This window comes from Acromyrmex echinatior, chromosome 9 (genome assembly GCF_024713525.1).
Source record: "Acromyrmex echinatior isolate Ae372 chromosome 9, ASM2471352v2, whole genome shotgun sequence".
Lineage (NCBI taxonomy): Eukaryota > Metazoa > Arthropoda > Insecta > Hymenoptera > Formicidae > Acromyrmex > Acromyrmex echinatior.
In genome coordinates this window covers 4,339,687-4,361,457 of record NC_141860.1, presented here as the reverse complement: position 1 = coordinate 4,361,457, position 21,771 = coordinate 4,339,687, and the positions used below count along the sequence as shown (strand labels likewise).

General features: G+C 31.7%; 1 protein-coding gene across 4 annotated transcripts in view; it reads left to right on the top strand.

The window, feature by feature from the left end:
* The first annotated feature begins 1,921 nt into the window (after positions 1-1,921).
* Positions 1,922-21,771, top strand: part of BicC (protein bicaudal C) — a 35,047-nt gene continuing 15,197 nt past the window's right edge. The window contains exons 1-4 of one of the 4 annotated variants that reach the window (XM_011060704.2): positions 1,922-2,168; positions 3,744-4,033; positions 6,646-6,680; positions 19,334-19,403. In XM_011060704.2, the coding sequence (XP_011059006.1) occupies positions 3,805-4,033; positions 6,646-6,680; positions 19,334-19,403 (334 nt within the window). In that variant the 5' untranslated portion in view covers positions 1,922-2,168; positions 3,744-3,804. Of the gene's footprint in view, positions 2,169-3,743; positions 4,034-6,645; positions 6,681-15,583; positions 16,339-16,884; positions 17,922-19,333; positions 19,404-21,771 lie in introns of those variants that run through there. The other 3 variants (XM_011060705.2, XM_011060708.2, XM_011060707.2) reach the window with 3 other exon arrangements.

Here is a 21,771-nt window from a genome sequence, read left to right as displayed (position 1 = left end):
AACGAATATAACGTCGTCGTCGCAATGCAGCACGCTTTTCATTCCCGCGTGTGTGCGTGGGTGCATCAATACGCTTTCAAATTGGCGTGCAATCGTACACGCGGCTCTTCCGCCAGCCATTAATCGATGCATACAGATTACATCAAAGAGAGAAAGAAAGTGACGTATTAAATCGTGATGTATATTTTGTTGAATTTATACACTGAAATAAATGTTCTAATAAGATATTAAATGGAATTTTGATTCTCTCATCTCTTTTGCACGACATAATTTTAAGCTCAATTAAGTTACTACACTGAGAAAAATGTTCTAATTAAACTAACAAAAGGACTCTTTCCAGGTAGCAAGCTGATGTTATTCGGATTGGTAATAACAAAAAATGATAACAAAAAATTCTATTTGGTTTCACGAAAATGTTATTCTTGTTAAGGGGGTATTCTAGTGTGATTACTCATTTTTAATTTTCATGAATTTTGGGAATTAAATTCATAAAAATGGTTAAACCTAATACTAAAAAAATATTTACTTTTTGCGACCTGAAAAAAATAGTAATTTCAAAGATATTAAAAAGTTGGAGGATCGAACGATAGCTTATGTACATCATATATCTGCAAAGCGGAAGCCGATCAATCCGGTAATTTGCGAGAAAAATGTGTGTTCGATTTGAAAAATGTCGTTTAAAAAAAACGCGATAAATGTTTCTCATGCATTTACAAAGTGAATAATGAGTAATTTCAGTATCCCCTTAACTACACATTTTCAAAACCTTAAACTACAAAAATATAAAAAAAAATGTTTCGATTTTTTTAACTCAAAACACACTAGAATACCTCCTTAAATTCTTTTGTTGCTTTAATTAGTACTTTTTTCTTGGTGTAGTGACTTAATTGAGCTTGAAATTATCGCACAAATGAGAAAGTGAAAAAATTCTGTTTAACCTCTCGTGTTGAAGAAATTTAATTTAATTTTTTCGTTAGATACTACGAATAAATTACGTTAAGGTTTTATAGTTGTGTAATTTTAAATCTCAGATTTACGCACCGTGTGATTTACGTACAGATTTACGTACTGTGCGTAGGATATTGTTACGAACGAAGTTTTATCTTAAATTTTGAGATTAGAAAACAGATATTTTGTACATTTATACCAATATTTCTATCAAAGAAAAACAAACTTTATTTTCATCCTTTAGTTAAATAAATTCTCTTAGTCAAGTAATTTTGATTAAGGGCCAGTTGTTTCATCTTTCGGTAAATTTTATGCGTGTAAAATTAAAAAAAGTGAAAAAACTCTATAAAAGAATTTATTTTACGTCAAACTGTATATATTTTCCATTACGAAAATATAAAATTTACATAATTATATTATACGTTAATAAGGAGAAATTTTTTCTTGCATTTTTCTTCACTTTCGGATGAAGTCAACGCGGGCCCTGCAAAATTCCGTCTGCGTGATTCCCGTTCCACGTCCTCCTAACGTCGTCCCTGGTTCTCCAATCGTCGTCGTAAGCGCGAAACCGTCACGAAAATGAATTCGACGCGTCGGACGTATTTAATACACGCCGCTCTTCTATATGTGTCCAGAAAAACAATTTTTTGCCGATGTTCTCTCATCGACAAAGGTCTCCGCTACGCGCGTATGTATATATGTACGTACACATGCCGTATCGTACATCATCGGTAGCGAGCGCGATACCGATGATGTCGGGGCGGTGAGGAGCATTCCTCAGGAGTGAGGATAAGCGCACGAGGATAAAAACGAAATGGATCGGTGGCACGCGCTGTGATTGGTCGCCGCCCCGGTGGTCGTCACTTACCCCGAAAATCGGCCCGAATTCCGGGAAACGGTACCGAGGCCTTTGACGCCCCGCGTCCCCCTCCGGGGTAACTCCCCTTTTACTTGTTACCACCGCCATATTTTGTTTACACCGCGCACACCGCGCCGCACACCGTCGGTCGATCGCCCGATCGCTTGCTCGCGCGGATTACAACGACAGGTTACAGCGCTGCCGCCGATCGAGTTGGACGGCAGCAGCGGCGAGGACGAGGACCAGGCCCGGGACGAAGAGACAGAGATTCATCGGCGGGACCAGGACCAGGCCCCGCGACACCACACCACCGTCTCGATAATTCTGATAGATCCGACACAGTGCCATCGTCGTCGTGCAGGTCAGTTCGCGTCTTCGGGCGACAGTGATGTGAAGTGTTATATCAGACACATATCCCTCAATTTATATCCTCTCCCGTATCTAGGTTCTGCATCCTCCAGGATGTACCCGGATACCTGCGTCTTCGGCTACCTTCAGCAACGTGCACACCACTATCTGTTTCCGTTTCGGAGTAATTTGTGTCTGCCTCTCTAGGTGCTCGTTTTAAGATATACTCTTCGGTATTTCAAATCGACAGTTCCGCGCGACGAGGTGATGTTATTCCGAAGAGTCGCCAGCACTCCTCAAACAGTTTACACAGTTTGACCTAACCGGATAGTTTATATTTGATGATACACGTGTCGCTGAGATATGTCCGCAAAATTAACACGGGAATAAAGTATTTTGATTACGAAAAACGAAATGCCTTCTACATCACTACCTCCCACATCTGCATGCACATTTAATCGAGGGCATTAGCTTTGACAAATAAAAAAGAATCCGGTATCCTCTCAACTTCTTGAAGCACGAGACTCCGGGAAGAAGACCATAAATCGAAAACAACGATTAAACAATATCCGTTTTAATAACTTGTCGAATTTTCAAACTTAAAGATTCTGTCGATGCCTTTTTTGCTTCCTCAATTTCAAAATTTGAGAAAAATAGAGTATAATTTGTCGCGATAATAAATTATTGTTTAATTATTAGTCATGTTTGCGCATGCAATTAATAGTTTAATTGGAAACAATAGTTTGTCTAATGGTCGTCGAACTCGTCGAGCTGACTCTCTGTAGAGTATAAAATTACGTCTACGTGACTCCTCGTGATTGGTATTGCCTACGTGATGTTTATCTTTTTTTCACGTAGACTATGAACCATGCAGAAGCAAACAAGTCTGTTTCTTGTCCGGAATTATGAAGGAATTTCGGCGAATTTGCTGCATGCGGAAGAAAATGTTGAATATTTTATAAACAAATATGAGCTTTTAAATGATAATTCAAAATTTGATTCTTGTTCTCCGAATCGAGCTTTTTACTCGGCAGGTAAGAATTGTTGTATCCGACATAAGAGGCATAAATTATGCGCTGAAAAGGCGGTTCACGTGCGTGATCTTGATTATCGGTAATTCACGTGATTGAAACCATCGTGGCGTGCACGTGCTACATGGTGGATGACACCCACCGGTTTGCTGATCCCGCCACGTGATTGAATATTTTCGCGATCCATCGCAAATAACAAAGATCGCCTCCAAAATGAGAATCACATGGGAGTGGACTCAAACACGTGCTAGTATTAAATATACATATATTTAAACGTAGCCAGAACGAGAATTCGAAAATCTTCGTGTCCTTCAAGAGTCATCCTGCGTGATATTAACTCCAGACGGAAAATGCGATAGTTTCATTGGGATGGAATGTGTGTGTGCGTGTGTATGTGTATGTATTGTGTGTATTTGTTCTCTACTTTTCATCCCCAACAAAGATGTTATCTAATAATATCGTCTCGTTATCGATCGAATGTTCGATTCTTTCAGAGGTATCGCATACAAGTAAAGCTAATTTCTGTTTTTTTTTTTTTTTCTATTTCCTGTCGGTAGCGTCGCAACGTGGTGAGGCAGGCGGAGGTCGTGGCGGATACGTCGCTCGTCGAACGGCAGGATGAGGCCCGACGAGATGGTGGTGAACAACGGCGAACCACGGCGGGCGGCGGAAACGATGTCGGAGACATCGGAGGGCACTGCGACCACCAGCGTGTCCGGCAAATCCGGCTTCGAGAGTCGCGAGGAGCTGCGTGACCTCGCAGCCCTGTTGGGTATCAACGACCCCGAGGATCTGCATCAGGAACGCTTCCGTGTGGACCGTCGCAAGCTGGAGCAAATGCTTCTCGGTAAGTGAGCATGAGAGATCGATCCGCAATTGAACTTGCCATTAACGAAATCGACAAATGCATTGATACTGTATATAGTAACAACTGTATATAGTAACGCATCAAGATATTCGAGTATTTAAATAATTTTCAGCAGTAAATTTAATAAGGGAGATGAATTAAGAAACAAAAAGAAAATATATAAAGGAAAGAAATTCTAGTAGTACATCATTTCTATTTATAATTCTATATTAGAAAAAGAGAGAGGGGGAAGAGAGGAGAGGGGAGGAGAGACGTTTTCGTATCGTATATTATATTACCATATCAATTTTATTATCATTATTCAATAATAAAATATTTTTTCAGATGTAATACTTAAGTAACGATAAATTTTCAAAAAAGTTTTGTTAGCAATTTTTGTTATCATTAATAACGCCTCTATGGATCGAATCGTAATTAACAATACAACAAGATGTCGATCATTAAATTATAAACGTAAAACTGATTTCTTAATTAGATTATATTTATTTAAAAACATTTATTTGTTCTGTTTTCATAAACTATGCAGTAAAAATATTAGTCAAGTTTTAGTCTCAAATTATTGAAATGATAAATCGATTTCATTTATGAAATAGTATATAACTATTATATTAATAGAAAGCAAATTGAATAAAGTCACAAAGAATTTAGCTGATTTAAATGGCAAGTGTATCAAGGACCAATCCAATCTGTCGTGACGTGACAAAGTCTCCCATGACTCGCGTACTTTCTCCCCGACTACCAATATCAGAGTAGGTGATTATCAAAGAGAGTCAAGATATTAACGGTCAGGGACTAACGGTCGAATACAACAACTCGTTTCTAAATTACCAACTATTTAAAACGATGTAAAATTATTTCATGAGCAATGAAATTTTATCTTTCGGACAAGTTTATGAATTTGGCGGATGTATTTAGTTATTTTAATTTAGCGTTAAATATCACGAATTTTGTTCTGACCTCCAGTTTTCTGATATGAAAATCACTGCTATTTCGCGCCATCATCGCCATCGTATTCAGCATTAAATCACGCGTCAAGAATGACAATAACTTCTCGCTGTTATGTATTTCGCGTTTAATCCCCTCCCATTCTCTCTCTCTCTCTCTCTCTCTCTCTTTCTCTCTGCCTCTCAATATAGATACACTAAGCACTCCGGTGTCCTTTATCGCTTTCATTACTTCTGGAGTGTCTATAACTCGAGGAGCGAAACAAGTCACCGCAATGTCTACTTTCGCTTTCCCGTAGAACGTAGACTTGATTCCTTTTCGTTGTCTTTCCGCGACGGCGAAAGCATTCGCGGTTTGCGAAAAATTTTCTGATCAAATGAGCCGAACAATAATAAATTCTCACCGTTTTTTTGAAAATGAAGAAATATTAATGCGATTGGTTTTTCATAAAGAAAAAAGATCAAGTTTAAGATTGAAAATGCATTATTGCTAGTACAGCTAGTAGTATTCTAATGAATACAAAAAATAAAAAAATACGGAAAATTACAGTATTTTTTGAATATCTTTTGCGTTATTTGAGAACTTTAAACCGTCACTTATTTTTAACGTAATCGTTAATTTTTTTAGCTCGAATGTCAAGTCTACTAACATGATTACATTGATCGAGGAAATGTAGTAGCAGTTTCTTGCTCGTTTTGCTGTTGCTATTTGCATTCGCGAATGGTATACTTGGAACTAGAATTTAAATAGACAGCTTGTTTGTAAACGATATTATATAGCAGCTGTCAAGCCACACTGTTTTTCGCGTCTTGTAACATCGTTCAACCGATCACGATGTAAAAGCGTATAAATCTATTTTGCTTAGGGAATATACGTATTTATATTATTTTATACTCATATGCGAAACGGAAGTACGTAATTATGTAGATTAATTTAACTTATCGTAAAATCGAAAGAATTACATCATACACACATTATACAAGATGTCTGGTAAGTTTTGACAAAGCATTCGTGTAGATAGAATGGACTAAACTGAATCGAAAAGTTTTCTACCATTTTGCAATTTTCGTAATAGTTAACAAGATATTAATAAAAATTGTCAAATATTGATTTTTAATAATTTTTTTCTCAAGTACTATCAATTTTACAAAAACATTGCTAGAGACAAAAATTGTTTATTTTCTTTTCATAGAACGCTGAGAATTTTTTCAGAATTTTTTATCAACTTTTTGGTACTTACATTTTCTTATTGACAACTATTTTTACTAACATGAGAAAATATGGTATTAAAAAATTCTGAAAAAATTCTCAGAACTTTATGAGAAGAAACTAATTTTTATCTCTTGCTGTTTTTCTGTAAAGTTGATAGTATTTGAGTAAAAAATTATTGAAAACCAATATTCAGCGATTTTTAGTAATTAATATTTTGTTAACTATTACGAAAATTGCAAAATGGTAGAGGACTTTTCAACTCAGTTTAGTCCGCTCTATCTACACATAAACGCTTTATCAAAACTTACCGGATACCTTGTATATGAAAATATAATGAAATTAAGATAAATAAAGATAAATAAAAGGCAGGAAGAGAGATAATTGCCGTGCTTAGAAAACCTTTCAATGTTTTAATTTTATCTTTGCATTTGCAGGTGATGTCAAACCAGCTGATACTTTCTTCCACAATGTGAGTTTAAAAAAAATTCTTTTTATGCTATTAATTTAAATTTAATTATAAATTATAAATACCGTAAATTGCACTGCGAAAAAACCAAGTGAGATATTTTTAAGATTAATTATTTTATTTCATATCTTTTAAAATTAATTATATAAATTTTCGATCCTTTTTTAACCTTTAATTTAAATAACAATTTTTTTATGTCGCATAATTTTTTTAATATCAGGAAACAAACGAAAATGAAGATTGCTTCAACAAAAAAGATTTATTAGGAATAATATATAATTAATAAAAATAGAATAATTAAATAATTTCAATTATTATATAATGCCAATTAATATTATATATGATGTACATTCAACAATATCCTTAATATATTGAAATATCATCGAGGAATATTAATATCTCGTTTGTGTTTGTTTGTTTATAAATCGCAGTATGAAAAGTGAAGTCTCATCGTGAAGATTTTATTGATCGATTAGTGAAAACTTTCTATCTAACGATTGCTGACAAGCGACACGTAAGATAGATCGTGATATTTCATGATGCAACTCCTTTCTCTCGACCACAAAAGATTTTTCTTTGTGCAAGATCAGTAAAAGTTCCTTGCCATTTGTGCTGACTTATTTGAATCTCGTTAAAATTCGATAAAACAATATTGTAAAAAGAATTAGTTTTATAAAGATTTATTTTAATAATTAATTTTATTTAATTTATAAATACCTAATTGGGCATAGAATGCGATTTCTTAAAATTTCTTCACATTTTTGTATAATTATAAATATTTACAGATTAAGTAAATTTAATTGTTAAAATAAATCTTTATCAAACTGATTCTTTTATAACGTTTTATCGAATTTAGTAAAACGGTGTTTAGAAAATTATTCCATACAATTAATTATTTATATTAGTTAACTCGCTATAAATTACTGTACTATAAATTACGTAATAAGCAAATGCTTTAAAAACGAAAATATTATTTTCTAGTATTATATAAAAGCGTAAGAAAATACTACATATATAGTATATTGTTTGTCTGCGCGCGCGAGCGCATGTGTATATGTATATGTATATGTGTATTATCCGAGTATATAATACAAAGGAAAATATTTCCTGTTTTTGAGGGAAACCTTTGAAAAGACAAAAAATCGATTTTATATTGTTATCGATACACATATATACACTTGCATAGAATTTCTGTAGCTTTCACTTTGTAAGAAGGAACAAACATACAATTATGACAAGCGAGCTTCTTCATTTAATTATCATAATAATCATTTTTGACACAAAGTCAGATTTTATGCCGGCTACCAGACAACAAAATTAAATTTCTCCTTTTTTTCATGCTATGTTTACACGAAAGGACAACTAATTTCTCTGGTAAAATAAGGAAGATATAAAATATAAATGTATATACAGATGTATATATACAGATATATAAGATAATACGAGTCGCAAGTATGCAAATGTGTATAGTATACTTTATTGCAAGTGCAATATCTATAATATAAATTATAAAATTTATAAGATAAATTCATAGATTTGTTTTCGTGATATGTCGCAGGGAAATAAACAAAAGTCTGATTAACTTGGCCGATTTCGGTGATCGCGTTTAGAAGATTGCCGACGTAGACGAGTCGTTTCCTTGTCGAGGTAACGCCGTACTGACCTTGTGATTATATGAAAGCGAAAGAGTCTATTTTTAAATATTTTCGTCTCCTGCACCGCAACCTCTTCCCTCTCCACGTGATAACTCGCGTTACGTCGAGTGAACTGCGACTGTTCGCGCAATATGATTTCTTCACTGATAACGCCGACGATATGTGAGCTTCTTCCTTGTCTTCCGAGATTTCGCCAACTCAATCGTTGGATGCAATTTTATACAGGATTTTTCATAATCAAAACTTTATTTAATTTTATATGATTTTTTTTATCCGTTTGATCTCTTCAATTTATCTATTTTTTTTCACGTAATTTTATTAGGCGAGGATTTTATATGAATATAATATAAGTAATAAAAAATATGAAAAATATCTTGTAAAATATGTATAAAAAATCATTAAGTAATACATTGTTAAGAGAAAAACTTTACAGATGAAATTAGTTTCTATTAAATCAAAATCGATGGGGAGACTGAATCTCTTGATATTTCAAATTAAAATACGATAACCATCGAAATCAATAGCTGCTTATACGCGTGTTTGTTTGTGAAAGAATCAGTAGCAAACGATTTCTCGAATGACGACGACGACGACACACAAAAAAATCTGGATTACAGCGCGGAGAAATCCAAACTAGCGCGTAAAGAAACTCGTTCTTTCCTTCGTCTTCCTCCTCGTCATGATAACGTAACTCGAAATTACAATCGTAGAGCTAAATGAGCTCGCAGCAGGAAGCTTACAATTCGGACGTAACACTGCATACTTTCTCCGTCTTCTCTCTCCGTCTCATTTGCTCGCCCGGCAACCTGAGAGAGAAAACCGATCGACTAGTTTACCATCGTGAGGATCGCGATTCTCGCAGCGATGAGAGGATAATTGAGGAAACGCATAATCGGATAATACTATGATCGGGAAACATCGACGATCACGTGCTTGTCTCTCATTAAATTCGGTTTAAATTGAAATCAAATTTGAGAGAAGAGAATTCTTATGCAATAATCTAATTGCAATTATGTAAATATCTAACATAACTTTGACGACTGCAAGATTAATTGATATTAGTACTATACTTTATAATTTTCTAAAAAACTAAATTTTTATTTTTCTGTATCTCACAACGTACAAATTTGACTTTATCAATGATTCAATAATTCGTAAACAATTCTGCAGAAATATGCTTTTTTTTGCGTTAATTTCTCCGGAAACTTATTTTAATGATTAAGCAGAAAGTTGGAAAAATTTCGCCTATCGGAGAAATCAGAACAGATGAATGGGAGATGAGTGTACATACATGTGTATGTGAATTAAAAAGATGAATTAAAACGTCGCGAGAAGAACGCGCCGATAAACGGTACGTGGAGCCTTCAAGAGCCGTTCACCAAGCAAGTTCGAAGGCAACATGCTTATCCTTATCGCCTTTGCACGACGTTGTGTAAATGAGGAGGGGAGCTCTGGAAACACACCGGCCGATTATTTATAGAGTGGCTTTAACGGCATTCTCCTCGCTGTTCCTTCATCATGCTTTTAAGCAATTCCATGACGCGATATACGTGTACCCGGTATTATCGCCAATGTACATGAAAAATTTCGAATTTATGCTAACATGACACACTTCACATTAAGAGAGAGAGAGAGAGAGAGAGAGAGAGAGAGAGAGAGAGAGAGAGAGAGAGAGAGAGAAACCAATGTATTTATTAAATTTGATGAATACATCTCTCTCTTCCCCTTCCCTTCTCTTCTCTCTTTCCCTCTCTCTTTCTTTTTGTCTTTTCCTCTTGATGACGATATATCGCCACATTAATTATAGCGCCACGGTGTAATCCTTGACCGCTGTTGACTCTCCGATGCCGATAACAACGAATGAGATATCGTATTGCTAGTCGGCGCTTCATTAATTAATATCCACGTGTGTACTGCCTCTTCAGTGATGCATATTGATTTTGCAGATAGCTCGGAACTTTTAAATTAGCATGAATAATGTAGTTGCTGAGATAGGATTTCATCACTTCTTTCGTTAATTCTCCGATATGACTATTTTTAATTCAAATCTTCTATCTCAAATATGGGATACTTGAAAAGAATTAAAAATCTTCATTATCTTATGAAATATTCTGGTTGTCTTACTGAATTAAATTACGATAATCAGTCAACGGTTATCTTTTGGCATATGGTATGTATTAATTAATACGTTATAAATTTATATTTTGAGATGTCAGTTTTGCTCGACAATAATAAAATATAAATTTATATACACGTCTCAAATTGCACATTTAAATACTTTACATTAATTTGCTATAATTTCTTATAACGATTTCGTTTTAACCCGATTAAAACCCGATTAATTGCAAAATGGAGCTTCTTTTACGAACGTTTTAATTTTCGCGATCACGTTTTTCTTCGCGGTTATCTTTTAATCTACCTAAAGAAATATAATATCTTGTATTATGTAAATATTATTCCGTTTCTGGTAGGAGACGCAGCTGTGTTACGTTTTAGAAATATGACGTATTAATTCTTCAAGAAGTTTGCAAATGCTTCTTCGATATCGTTCGCTCATAATTAAAAATATTTATGACGCCTTCGTATTACGTTTTCATTACTACCTGGTTATTTTACAAATATTACCTTAATTTCTTTATATTTGCTGGATGGATTTACTTATAGCTTATCATTTCATATAGCTTATTTTTTCAAGTCATAATAATTCAAGCGAGCAATATGTTCTATTTTCACAAAGTTTAATCTAGTTGAATCTAACATATGTGCGTTCGTGTACGTGGACGAACATATACATTGCATAATGCATGATCTTCGCTCGAACAGACCGCGAGACACATCCGCTGCTGATTCGTCAAACTAGATTTGCGATTCGGTGAAGTTACATGTATAATCTGCTGCGACATACGCGATCGAAGTGATTCGGAATGACGATAAAACGTGGAGTGATAACGGGCAACGTGTATGATCAAAGAGAGCTCCCGGTATTTTAATCCTCAGATTAATATTAATCGTAACTGGGCTGCGTACCAAGATTTCAATTAATTACTACTTACATTTCTATTAATTCGGAATTTGTAATTCCCTTTGAATTGTAATTCCATATCTAATTTTGAAAAGGAGATCTTGAATGTAAGTGAAAAAAATTTTAGAATTCTTAAATTTATATTAGCAGTGTATATATATTTAAATGCAATGCACTATCTCATTTTATAATAAGACACTTTATTGCACAAGTAAACATGTATGTACATTAATCTCCAGAATTTTTTTAAGAATAATCGGTGAAAGTTTGTTGTCGAGCTTCTTACACATGCGAGTTTTTTTAATTGTGATATGTGATATCTTTGATAAGTCAGCATTTTGCACAGCAATAACATACTGTACATACCGATAGATTTAATCCTTATCAATGAAGTAATATCACTAATTATATACTCTTCAAATTGTTCATTATGAATGTAAATCAAGTAATATTCTCAAGTATTGTTATTTAATTTCGATCGGTTAATACAATAGGAAATGTTGCAGAATCAAAAATGAAAAATGGAAAAAGACGAATCCGCAAAGTTTTAGCTTAATTTTTCAAAATTTTTCCCGCATTTGCAAAACGAAATAAATTAGATTAAGTACGGTTCATTTGATATTACGAATGCTTTGAAGCATTTTTTTGATTGGCCAATTAATAAAATTCTTTCTACCGATTGGTCAAAAACTTTGAAGCATTAGTAATGTCAAGTGGTTTACACTCTAAAATTATGTCATTAACATTCGTTAAAATATGACTAATGTGTTTAAAAATAAAAATTGAAAAATTATTAAGTATGTCACAATATTTCAAACGTTCGCAATTTTCTTTGTCAACTTGTTGCGCAATCGATACATGCGATTAAAAGTATTTTCATATCGAGTCGGCCCTCACACATATTTATCTGGTTTCTATAATCAGTAACTCGTGCATGTTGAAGATAAAGACCCGCATGTCTTCACGATAACTTCGTATGTTGCTCGATACACAGTTGTTTCGATCTTGCCAAGTTTATTGAAAGAATATAAATACGTACAATTTCATTAGCTGTATTTATTCTGCTTATTTTATTCTGTAAATCAAAACATTCATATAACGTACACAATGTAGATTTAACAGCAATAAATAAATAATATACGCGCATTTTTAACAGAATTATTTTTTTAATATAAATTTAAAATTAAGTAATATATATTATCCTTTTGTGAAGGTTTTAATAAACGAAACAAAAAATGATAGTAAAGAAAAAGATTAAAATGAGAGATTAAAATATTTTATAATTTCATGAAATCTTCATAATATGTAAATTATGCATATTACATCCTTTTTGAACACATAGCTAGATATTATAACAAATTTTAATTTTGTTCTTTTAAATTTAATATTTAATGTTTAAAATATTCAGCTATTTTTGTAATTTCAGAATATTTAGCTTTTTAGATATTTAATTTGAAGAGTGTAATCGCAAAAAAAAATACTCGTAGCTTTTATATTCTATTGAAATTGACTACAGATGGTGAGTGAAAGTATAGATAATAAAGACAATATATACCGGAACAAATAATATATAATGGAAAAGTTCTTTCCACATAAAAGGATTTATGAAGAATGACATGCACTATGTATTGTGACAAATGTAAGTAACAGACTTCAAGACCTTTTAATGACTGACCAGGTATACACGAATCTTTTTTTACCTGTTCATTTTAAGAACTGAAGAGAAAATTTTTACAATTCTATAAATAGAAAATTCTTTCTATTTATACTAAAAGAAATATTTGTCATTGAAAGACATAGAAATTAACTGAAATTGGAGAAAAGGTTTTTATTATATTTTGCAAAGGTTTTCTTCTCTCGTAAAAATAAAAATTGAGAATGCGCTTTTGAAATGCTGCGCCGTCTGTCCTAGAAAATCTTTCTGAGTTATAAATTATAATATATTATAAGGATACCTTTTGATTCATTCAGAAATTAATAATAAATATAAAAAAATTTTGAAATCGGATTACGTGACAGAATAATAAATCTCAGAAAAAGAAGAAAGTGAAGGAGGTTGTAAGGAAAAAACAATGTTAAGAATTACTTGAAAAAATTACAGATTATTCTAAATTGCATTTACAAGTAAAAAAATTAGAGACAATTGATTATCTGGATCAAAAGTTATTTTAATAAAAAGTAATATTTTTTAAAATTGTACTCTAATAATAGAAATATATGAAAATGTATTATGAAATAATGATAAAAGTCTCAATTTTTTTATATAAATACTTTATGAATTCGAAAATATTTATGTAAAGTTACATTGAGATACAGACATTAATTGTTCAGTAAATAAAAATATTCATTTGTTATAAATTAATTGGTGAATCTCAATGAAACATGCATAAGTCATTTTTAGTATTTAAAATATTTATATAAAAAAATTTAGATTTTTGTTATTATTTTTAAAATTTTTGTTTGTGACAATAAAACTAATACAAAATAAAATAAATAATCTATAATAAATAATCTATTTAATAAAAACATAATGTTATGAACACAACTTTCACATGTACATAATTTGTTTAAAGCGTAAATATTAATATATGTGTTTTATGCTCTTACAATCTCCGTTATTACAATATTCCAGAATCAATCGACATTTTTCTAATACATAGATGGTATAAATATACACTTTAGATTAATGCATTTTTACCATTATTTGAGTAAATTTAGGAACACTGAATTTCTTTCTTCAGAAAACTTGCCAAATCTTTTTCTGAGAGAAATCCTCCTGCAACAAATGTTTTTAAGAAATCAAAATGTGAAACAAATTTCTCTTTCTTTTCTTAGAACATCTTTTTTCTTGTTTATTTTCTGTTTGTATTTATTTTATTGCAATTAATTTTTAATTACATTAGTCGATACCATTTTGACCTTAAATAAAGTTGTTTTTAGTAGATTTTATTTACTTTAAGACCAAAAGAATGAATTTTTATCAACCAGTGTTATCAATAAGCCATCATCAAATTAATGACAGTTTTTTCACAATAGTTTTTTCACAATAGTGTATAAGTTTCTTTGAAGATTTACTAAAAATGAATTGCTAACCTTAATAAGACAAAGAAGTGCTGTAATTGTCTAGAAACGATACCATAATTTAAAGCAAAGAATACAACGAATTATAATCAATCTTACTAAGGAAAAAGTTGTAAATTTTCAAAAATCGATTCTTTCGCTTTCTAATAGTCAAAGAAAAGGTCATTTAATGGTCAAAGGAAAAATTGTCAATTGTTTTGATAATAGCTTAAGATTTATTGTTCACATCGCATGTTTCAACGTATTTTAACATGTTTCTACACTGTAAAAAGTAAAATGTTAATTTTAATTTAAAGACATATAGTGGACTTTCTGAGCACGCAAATTAAAATTAACATTTAATATTTTATTTTTTACAGCAATACTATTTACTCATTCTAACAAGCGCATTGAAGTGAGTGTTATAATAGGAGCATGTTGGAGCATATTTAAATATACAAACCTTGATAAAAAAATTTGTAACAAAATAAACAAAGATGAAAAAAAATTTGTTACTATAAATAAAAAAAAAAAAGAAATTTTGGTTTCACATTTCTTAAAATATTTGTTACAAGAAAATGTTAAACTTGAAAAAGAAGTAAGCTTTATATTCAGAAAATCACTGTTCATCGTTTTTATGAGTTTCAACAAGCGAAAGTTTATCTTATCTCCTAAGTTCCTTTGATTTATAGAGGTAGGATTTTTAAGAATTTATGATAGTGTGCAAAAGTTTATGGAGTTGTAGATGTCAAATATTCAAAGTTGAGTGCTGAGATATCTATGTACAACTTTGTTGCAGCTATTACCGCTGCATTGTAATTGCAATTGTTGTTACAATCACTATCGTGCTATAAACATTGCAGCAAAAACTGCTTTATATCGCATGTAAATACGATAATGTGAAAGAGTGGTTGTGTTTTATATACATATACTTACAGTGAGTGCGAAAGGTACACGGGAGATATCTTTTTTTAATTAAAAAAAAACTTATTTTTAGAAAATAATATAAAAAGAAATAATTAACAATTAATTAACAAATTATTTAATAATCATCTCAATAAAATAATTTAATAATTAAAAAAAATGTAAGTATATTAATAATAATGAAAAATAAAAAATTGTATTATTTAGACGTATAAAAAATATTCATACAATTCAAGAATTTTAGAATTTCTAAGATTCATAAATACGATTATTTTTGTGAAGCTTTTTTGTTTAGATACATTAGAATAGAACGTTATTACATATGACAAATAATTAAGTAATTAATATTTATTTTCTAGATAAAAATTTTTTAAAAAGCTCCCCCTCCTCCCCCTATACAAAATTTTGAATCAATGACCAGTTAGTTGCTCAGCAAAAATTGCCATCCAATCAGCTTCCTTTCGGCTTCTAGAGAAACGCCTTTCAGAACCTCCACACAATGCAACCCCCGAAAAACGAACTACCTACGTCTAGCCTTTTGACCAACCTACATAGTAATGCTCAGTTCAGTATTGCAAGTGTCCTAGTCAAGACAGGTAGCTCGTTGTTAGAGTAGCAGATCGGAGTAGCTTCTAGTTTTTTCCGTACTCGTTGTACAGAAAGTACGTAATGCAAATTATAGTTTGATTATAGTTATAAGTCAGGGCATTTTATGTCTTCGCAATTATAACGGAAATGTGCTATGCTAACTGTGTTGTAATTAAAAGTGTTGACCTTTTTTCGCAACGATAGATAGGCTAATATATAAGCCGGTAATTGCGGATATTTGTACTGATATAGTATCTACAGTGTCTGTTTGTATTACAACATTATCTTCGAATAACTTATACTGTGAGTGAGAAGAGAATTCGAGGAAAAATTGGACGTTCCGACCATATCTGTTGTGATCTAGATTTTTCCAAAGAAAGAGACGATTTTTCATTTCGCAGACATGTTTCTGGTAAGTTAGATATTTAAATTTTAATATTTAATATCTAATAATTTAGGATAATTTAAGAAACAAAAAATATACAAGCACTTCGGACGCGCGCAGGTCCACATTATTATTACATGAAAGTTTAAAGGTTGTCGCGTATCATTAAAACGCGCACGTCACACGTGTGTCTTGACAGAATAAAATGATCATACTATATGATCTACTATAACATATGTTATTCTAGATTAACCGGGAGATTTTATTTGATAGTCGAAAAAATGTGTTTAGAATTCGATCATATAAATTTGTATTATGTCAAATAAAAAAGTTGCAATATTCATATTGATAAGTTTAAAAAAAAAATCGAATTTCCTAAAAATCGTGTAGATTCTTGTTTATAATTTTTGAGTACGTGAGAATACTTGAAACTCATCGAAGCTACATCGCTTAAAAATATTCGAGATTCTTCTTGAATATTCTTGAATATTTAATTCTTCTATTTTAAGCGATCCTCAGTCTTTTCGGGGAAAAAAAAAAAAAAAATCGTAACAATAGGAAGATTTGAAATGCCTATCAGACCGGAACTGTATATTCTTTAACCGTCTTACAATTAGTCTTAATTTGTCTTTGTAAAGCAAGCGGAGGCTCGCAAAGCTTCCAGGTGAGGAAGTGGGATTCGCGGAGGCAGGGTCGCGATGACGAGAGGCCAACATGGTGCGCAGTGAAGTGAAGTCGCGACTAGTGGCGGGAGTTGGAGAACGTAGTGGGAGGTGATTCGACCGGACCGACCCGTTATATTATCTCGCGTTAGTCAGTTAGTCAGTTTCCTTTCGTGCCAGTGATCCCGCGGTGATCTTATGATTCGACGACAAGTATTTTGCCGTAAAAAAAGAATCCTGGCTCGAAACTCTATGTGCTTTGCGGGTGGAACCTGGTTGTAAACAAGTTCGAAAGGGGAAAATTTGAAAAACAATTAAAACCGTAGTATTTTTTAAGTGATCCACACGTATATCGCACAACGAAATGAAGTAGAGTTAGTAGAGTGCCACCTGATAAATGTAATCGGAGCTAGGAATCACGATCGATCGATCGATGGTCTTCGACGTAAAGTAGTTACAAGGCAGTTCGAATTCTCGCGTTGTCGGAGATCGCCGGATCTTTGACGAGGTCGAGCGTGAGGTCGACAAACTCACGGAGACAATTACTTACGTCGCGAGGTGGAAAGATCAGTTAATTAGCGACCGCATGATCTTCCGGGATGTTTTACTGCGATCAGCAGTGGCTGGAGTGAAAGTAAATCTGGCGACTCGATTCATCCGCAGTGCAATTAGCGCTTCAGTGACTATAAGAATTCAGCCAAGTGACCCGTTATCGTTATCGTGAAAGTTATCGTGATCCATTCACCTCCCACTCTCGAGGTCGCTCTGTATTGCATAGAGCTTTTAATAAGTGATAACTGTGAAACGCGTTCTCGTCTTGTAGAAATTTACTCTTTGACTATTACTTTTTATTGTCTTTCTTTTCGTTTTGACTGCGAGGATCGAAGACCTTTTCGCAGCTGAACATCGACAATTGAGAGACTAATATTCAACGAAAAAATGACCGTGGTAATGATAAATGTCGTAATTCCGAATTAGAATTTTTAGTAGCTCACATTGTGTTCGCTCAATTTTAAGTTTTCTCTTTCATATGAAGATTGCATGTAATATTCTTTCGGAAAAATAATTACATTTAACGATAGTTGTGATTGGAATATTTATGATCTAGAGAATTAATATTAAATTCTAGTTAATAATACACACATTAGATTTCAATTATTCCAGTTTAATGATTAAGTTTTGAAGAACAAATGATAAAATTATTCTGAGTTTTATTTAATTTAATTCATAGTTAAGACAGTCAAGTTTCTCTTCGAAGCTAGAAGTTACGTGAGGAAGACTGTATCTAAAAATAGTTATCTTTTGTCTAAACTTAGAAATTACATGCAGACAGTTAATAACTCGGAGAGGTGAAGATTCGAATTCAAAATAGAAATTGCATGCAAAAAAATATTTTTACTTGTGATGTTCTTTCATATATTATATAAAATCTTCAATAATTTTAGAATAAATTTCTTTTCAACTAAAATTGGATCATTATTATTGTAATCTTTTTAAAATTCTAATAATGAGAATAATAATTAAATATTATGCAGATGAGAGATTGTAGTTGAAAAGATTTCTTAACATTAAGAAAAAAGAATTATTTCGTAATCTTAATTATGTAAAAGTTAATTAATAAATCCATTTAGATTTTTTATAAATTCTAAATGTTCACTGCAATTTAATACCATCGATTAAAGAATAAATTAATTATAATAATAGATTAAAAAACATACTAATGATTTTTTTATATTTTATAATGCAAATTATATTTATGATTTCTTCATGATAAACGCATAGTCAAAGGTAGACATGTTTATCCAAAATTGGGAGCAGGTGTGTAAAAAATTAAATATTCGAAAAATCATATAAAAAATACGACAACTAGGAAATTGATAAAATCTCGGAATGATAAGGATTGTGTTCCAGAAAGTGAATAACAGTCAATGTAATGATAAGCAAACTTTGATAAGTAAAAGCTACGTGTCGAGGAGATTAAATATTCGTGAAGGTTACGTAGAAAGCGAGATAATCTGAAAAATTGATAAGAAGTTTTTAAACAATGAGTCGAATCATCGAACAAATGTTATACAGAAAATGAATCTGTAATTTTAAAAAAATATTAAAGATATATCGCTCGTTATATAATTAACAAATAATTTACTTCTGGAAGTTTATGTTCAAGTTTAGTAATTGCCTAAAGTTGCAAAAAAAGAACAAAGATGGAAAATATTTCGAAATCTCTTTGGGATACTTTGTAGTGCATTGTGTTTCTATTATTAAATTATGAATGAAAAATATCTATGTAAAATGAATTATTTTCCGAATGAATTATTCTCTATACGGTGCATAACAATAGCGATTTTGTATTGTTCCAGGTTATGGAGAGAACAAACACCATTGTTACATGGCCATCAAGACTGAAAATCGGCGCAAAGTCAAAGAAAGGTAAGCAATCGATCGATTGAATCTATTTTAAAAGCAATTTGTTACAGATTGTATTTTAGAAAAAATTTTGTAGAAAAGATTTTGTGAACATGTCAATAACAATAGATAATAGAAAATTGTACTCTCGTACTGTACAAATATTATGAATTAAATTAGAAACTACTCCATAGGAATATCTGAAATTTTAGGTATTAAATCAATAACCGAAATAAATCTTGCTTTATATATTTGTGTAAGAAAGACGTTATTTGAGCTATTGGGATGGTTACACAATAGACTCTGACATGGCGGAATATTTTTAGGGTTCATTAATACAATATATATGAATGTTTACTTTTCTGACAAATGGAAATTTGAGAGCAACACTCTTTCTAAAATAACTGATTCATTTTAACTATTCGGACACGTAATATTGTCACCGTTGTCTGACACCGACAAAATCCATTAACGAGTGCAAAGGTACAAAGTACGATTAGACTGATGATGTCTTCTTTTTTATTTAATCTTAAGAAATTTAATCTTAACGTTCACACACATTCCAAGTGAATTGTATTTACTAATTAAAAATAATTACTTCTAAAATTATTAATAACGCGCGAAAGAGAAGGAGTAATATGTAAATCTCTTATCTCATCGATTATTTTATCGATTATTCAAAATCCACCTAATATAAGTATTTCACAAATTCGGAAATAACTGCTGTATATTTATCGTGACAAACGAGAGAATAATACGAAATAAGCGTGCAAGCGGAAGCTATCGATAGTTCGAGGATGATGTGGAATTCAGATTCGGTGTATCGTACGTCCTTGGAATATTATACTCGTAGGAAAAACACGCAAAAATCATCCTTCGTGATTCTTCGTACGTTCTTCGCATTTGGACTCGTGCGTAGTCGTGCGAATACGCGTTGTTCGTGGATTGCGTCAATCGAGTGATCGGTCATGTCTCTTCGTCAGCTGACGTTTTACACACGTGGCTTTATGATCATTATTTAAAGTTTCATCACTGGCTGTAGAAAAAAATTTGCATACCTCGCGAAACTCGAGATTAATTCGAGCCATACAACACCGCAACTTATGAGAAAACTTTAAAAGAAATTTTCAATTTAATTGAAATTATAAATTTAATATTTTCGAATTTTAATAAAAATTTCAATTCATATTTTTTGTGAAATTCTAATAGATATAAGCGAGTGAACATAAGTAATAACAATAATTAATGTATGTGTGTGTGTGTGTGTTGTAACATAGTAATAATGAACATAATTAAATAAAGAACAGTAATTTTTTTATAATACAATATTATCTCTCAACTATGAAATATTAATTTGATAATCGATGAATTTTTAACGAGTCGCTAAAAATAATTGGGAATCAAAAGATATCACAATAAAAATTTCAAAAAGATCGAAAGGGCGGAAATATAAAAATTCGAAGTTTCTAGATTTGCCATAATTAATTACTCATTCATATTATTCTTCACATCGATTGTAAAATTAATTCATCGTCTATTCGTCATTAATTTCTCGATACATAAATTGTGATATGTGAATCGATCCAGAGAATTCTCTCGTCCGCTTCAAACGGTGTCGTCGTTTTATGCGATCGGACCTTGTGGAAATTTTTCGGTGATTCATTCCTTCCTCGTGACCTAAACAGCTGCTGCATATATATTTTCTCTCTTTATCTCTTTCACTCTGTCGCTTTCTTTTTCTTTATTTTACAAATCCAATCGTATGATAGTCTATGTAATCGGATATAAATAAACTTGTATTCCGAGGCTCGTTATGACTTTAAATTATCATTAGAATGTATGAGTTATCTTACACGTATACTTAAGTCCATAAAAACAAAAGTGCTCACATAGTGTGATGCAGATGCATGATACGGGTTATTCACAAGTTTCATTATAATAATTTCTTTTATGTAATCGCGGAAACGTCGATGACGGCCAAATGATAACGCAAGAATCTGTCGCGAGAGTTTAAATTCCATAGAAATTTGCTTGTGGAATATTACTTGGATCTGTTTGATATATCTATTTCATGTATGTATGTTCAGATGTGTCATACTTGAGTACATACTTTTTTAAAGCTATATAGAATGTTCTAAAATGATTGCTATTATATGTGAAGATTCCAACTAACTTAAATAACAATTTAAAAATATAGTATTACATTAATTACATTATAATATACGGTATATATTTATATCTTCCAAATAAATTAGATGAAAAATGCTTCATTTTTATGAAGCAAGTGCGATATATAAAAAAGATTTCTTTTTCAAGTATTTCATTCACTAAATTGTCATCTTTTTAAGTGAATTTTATCATAAATAAAATTTTGACTAACGTAATCGGATTA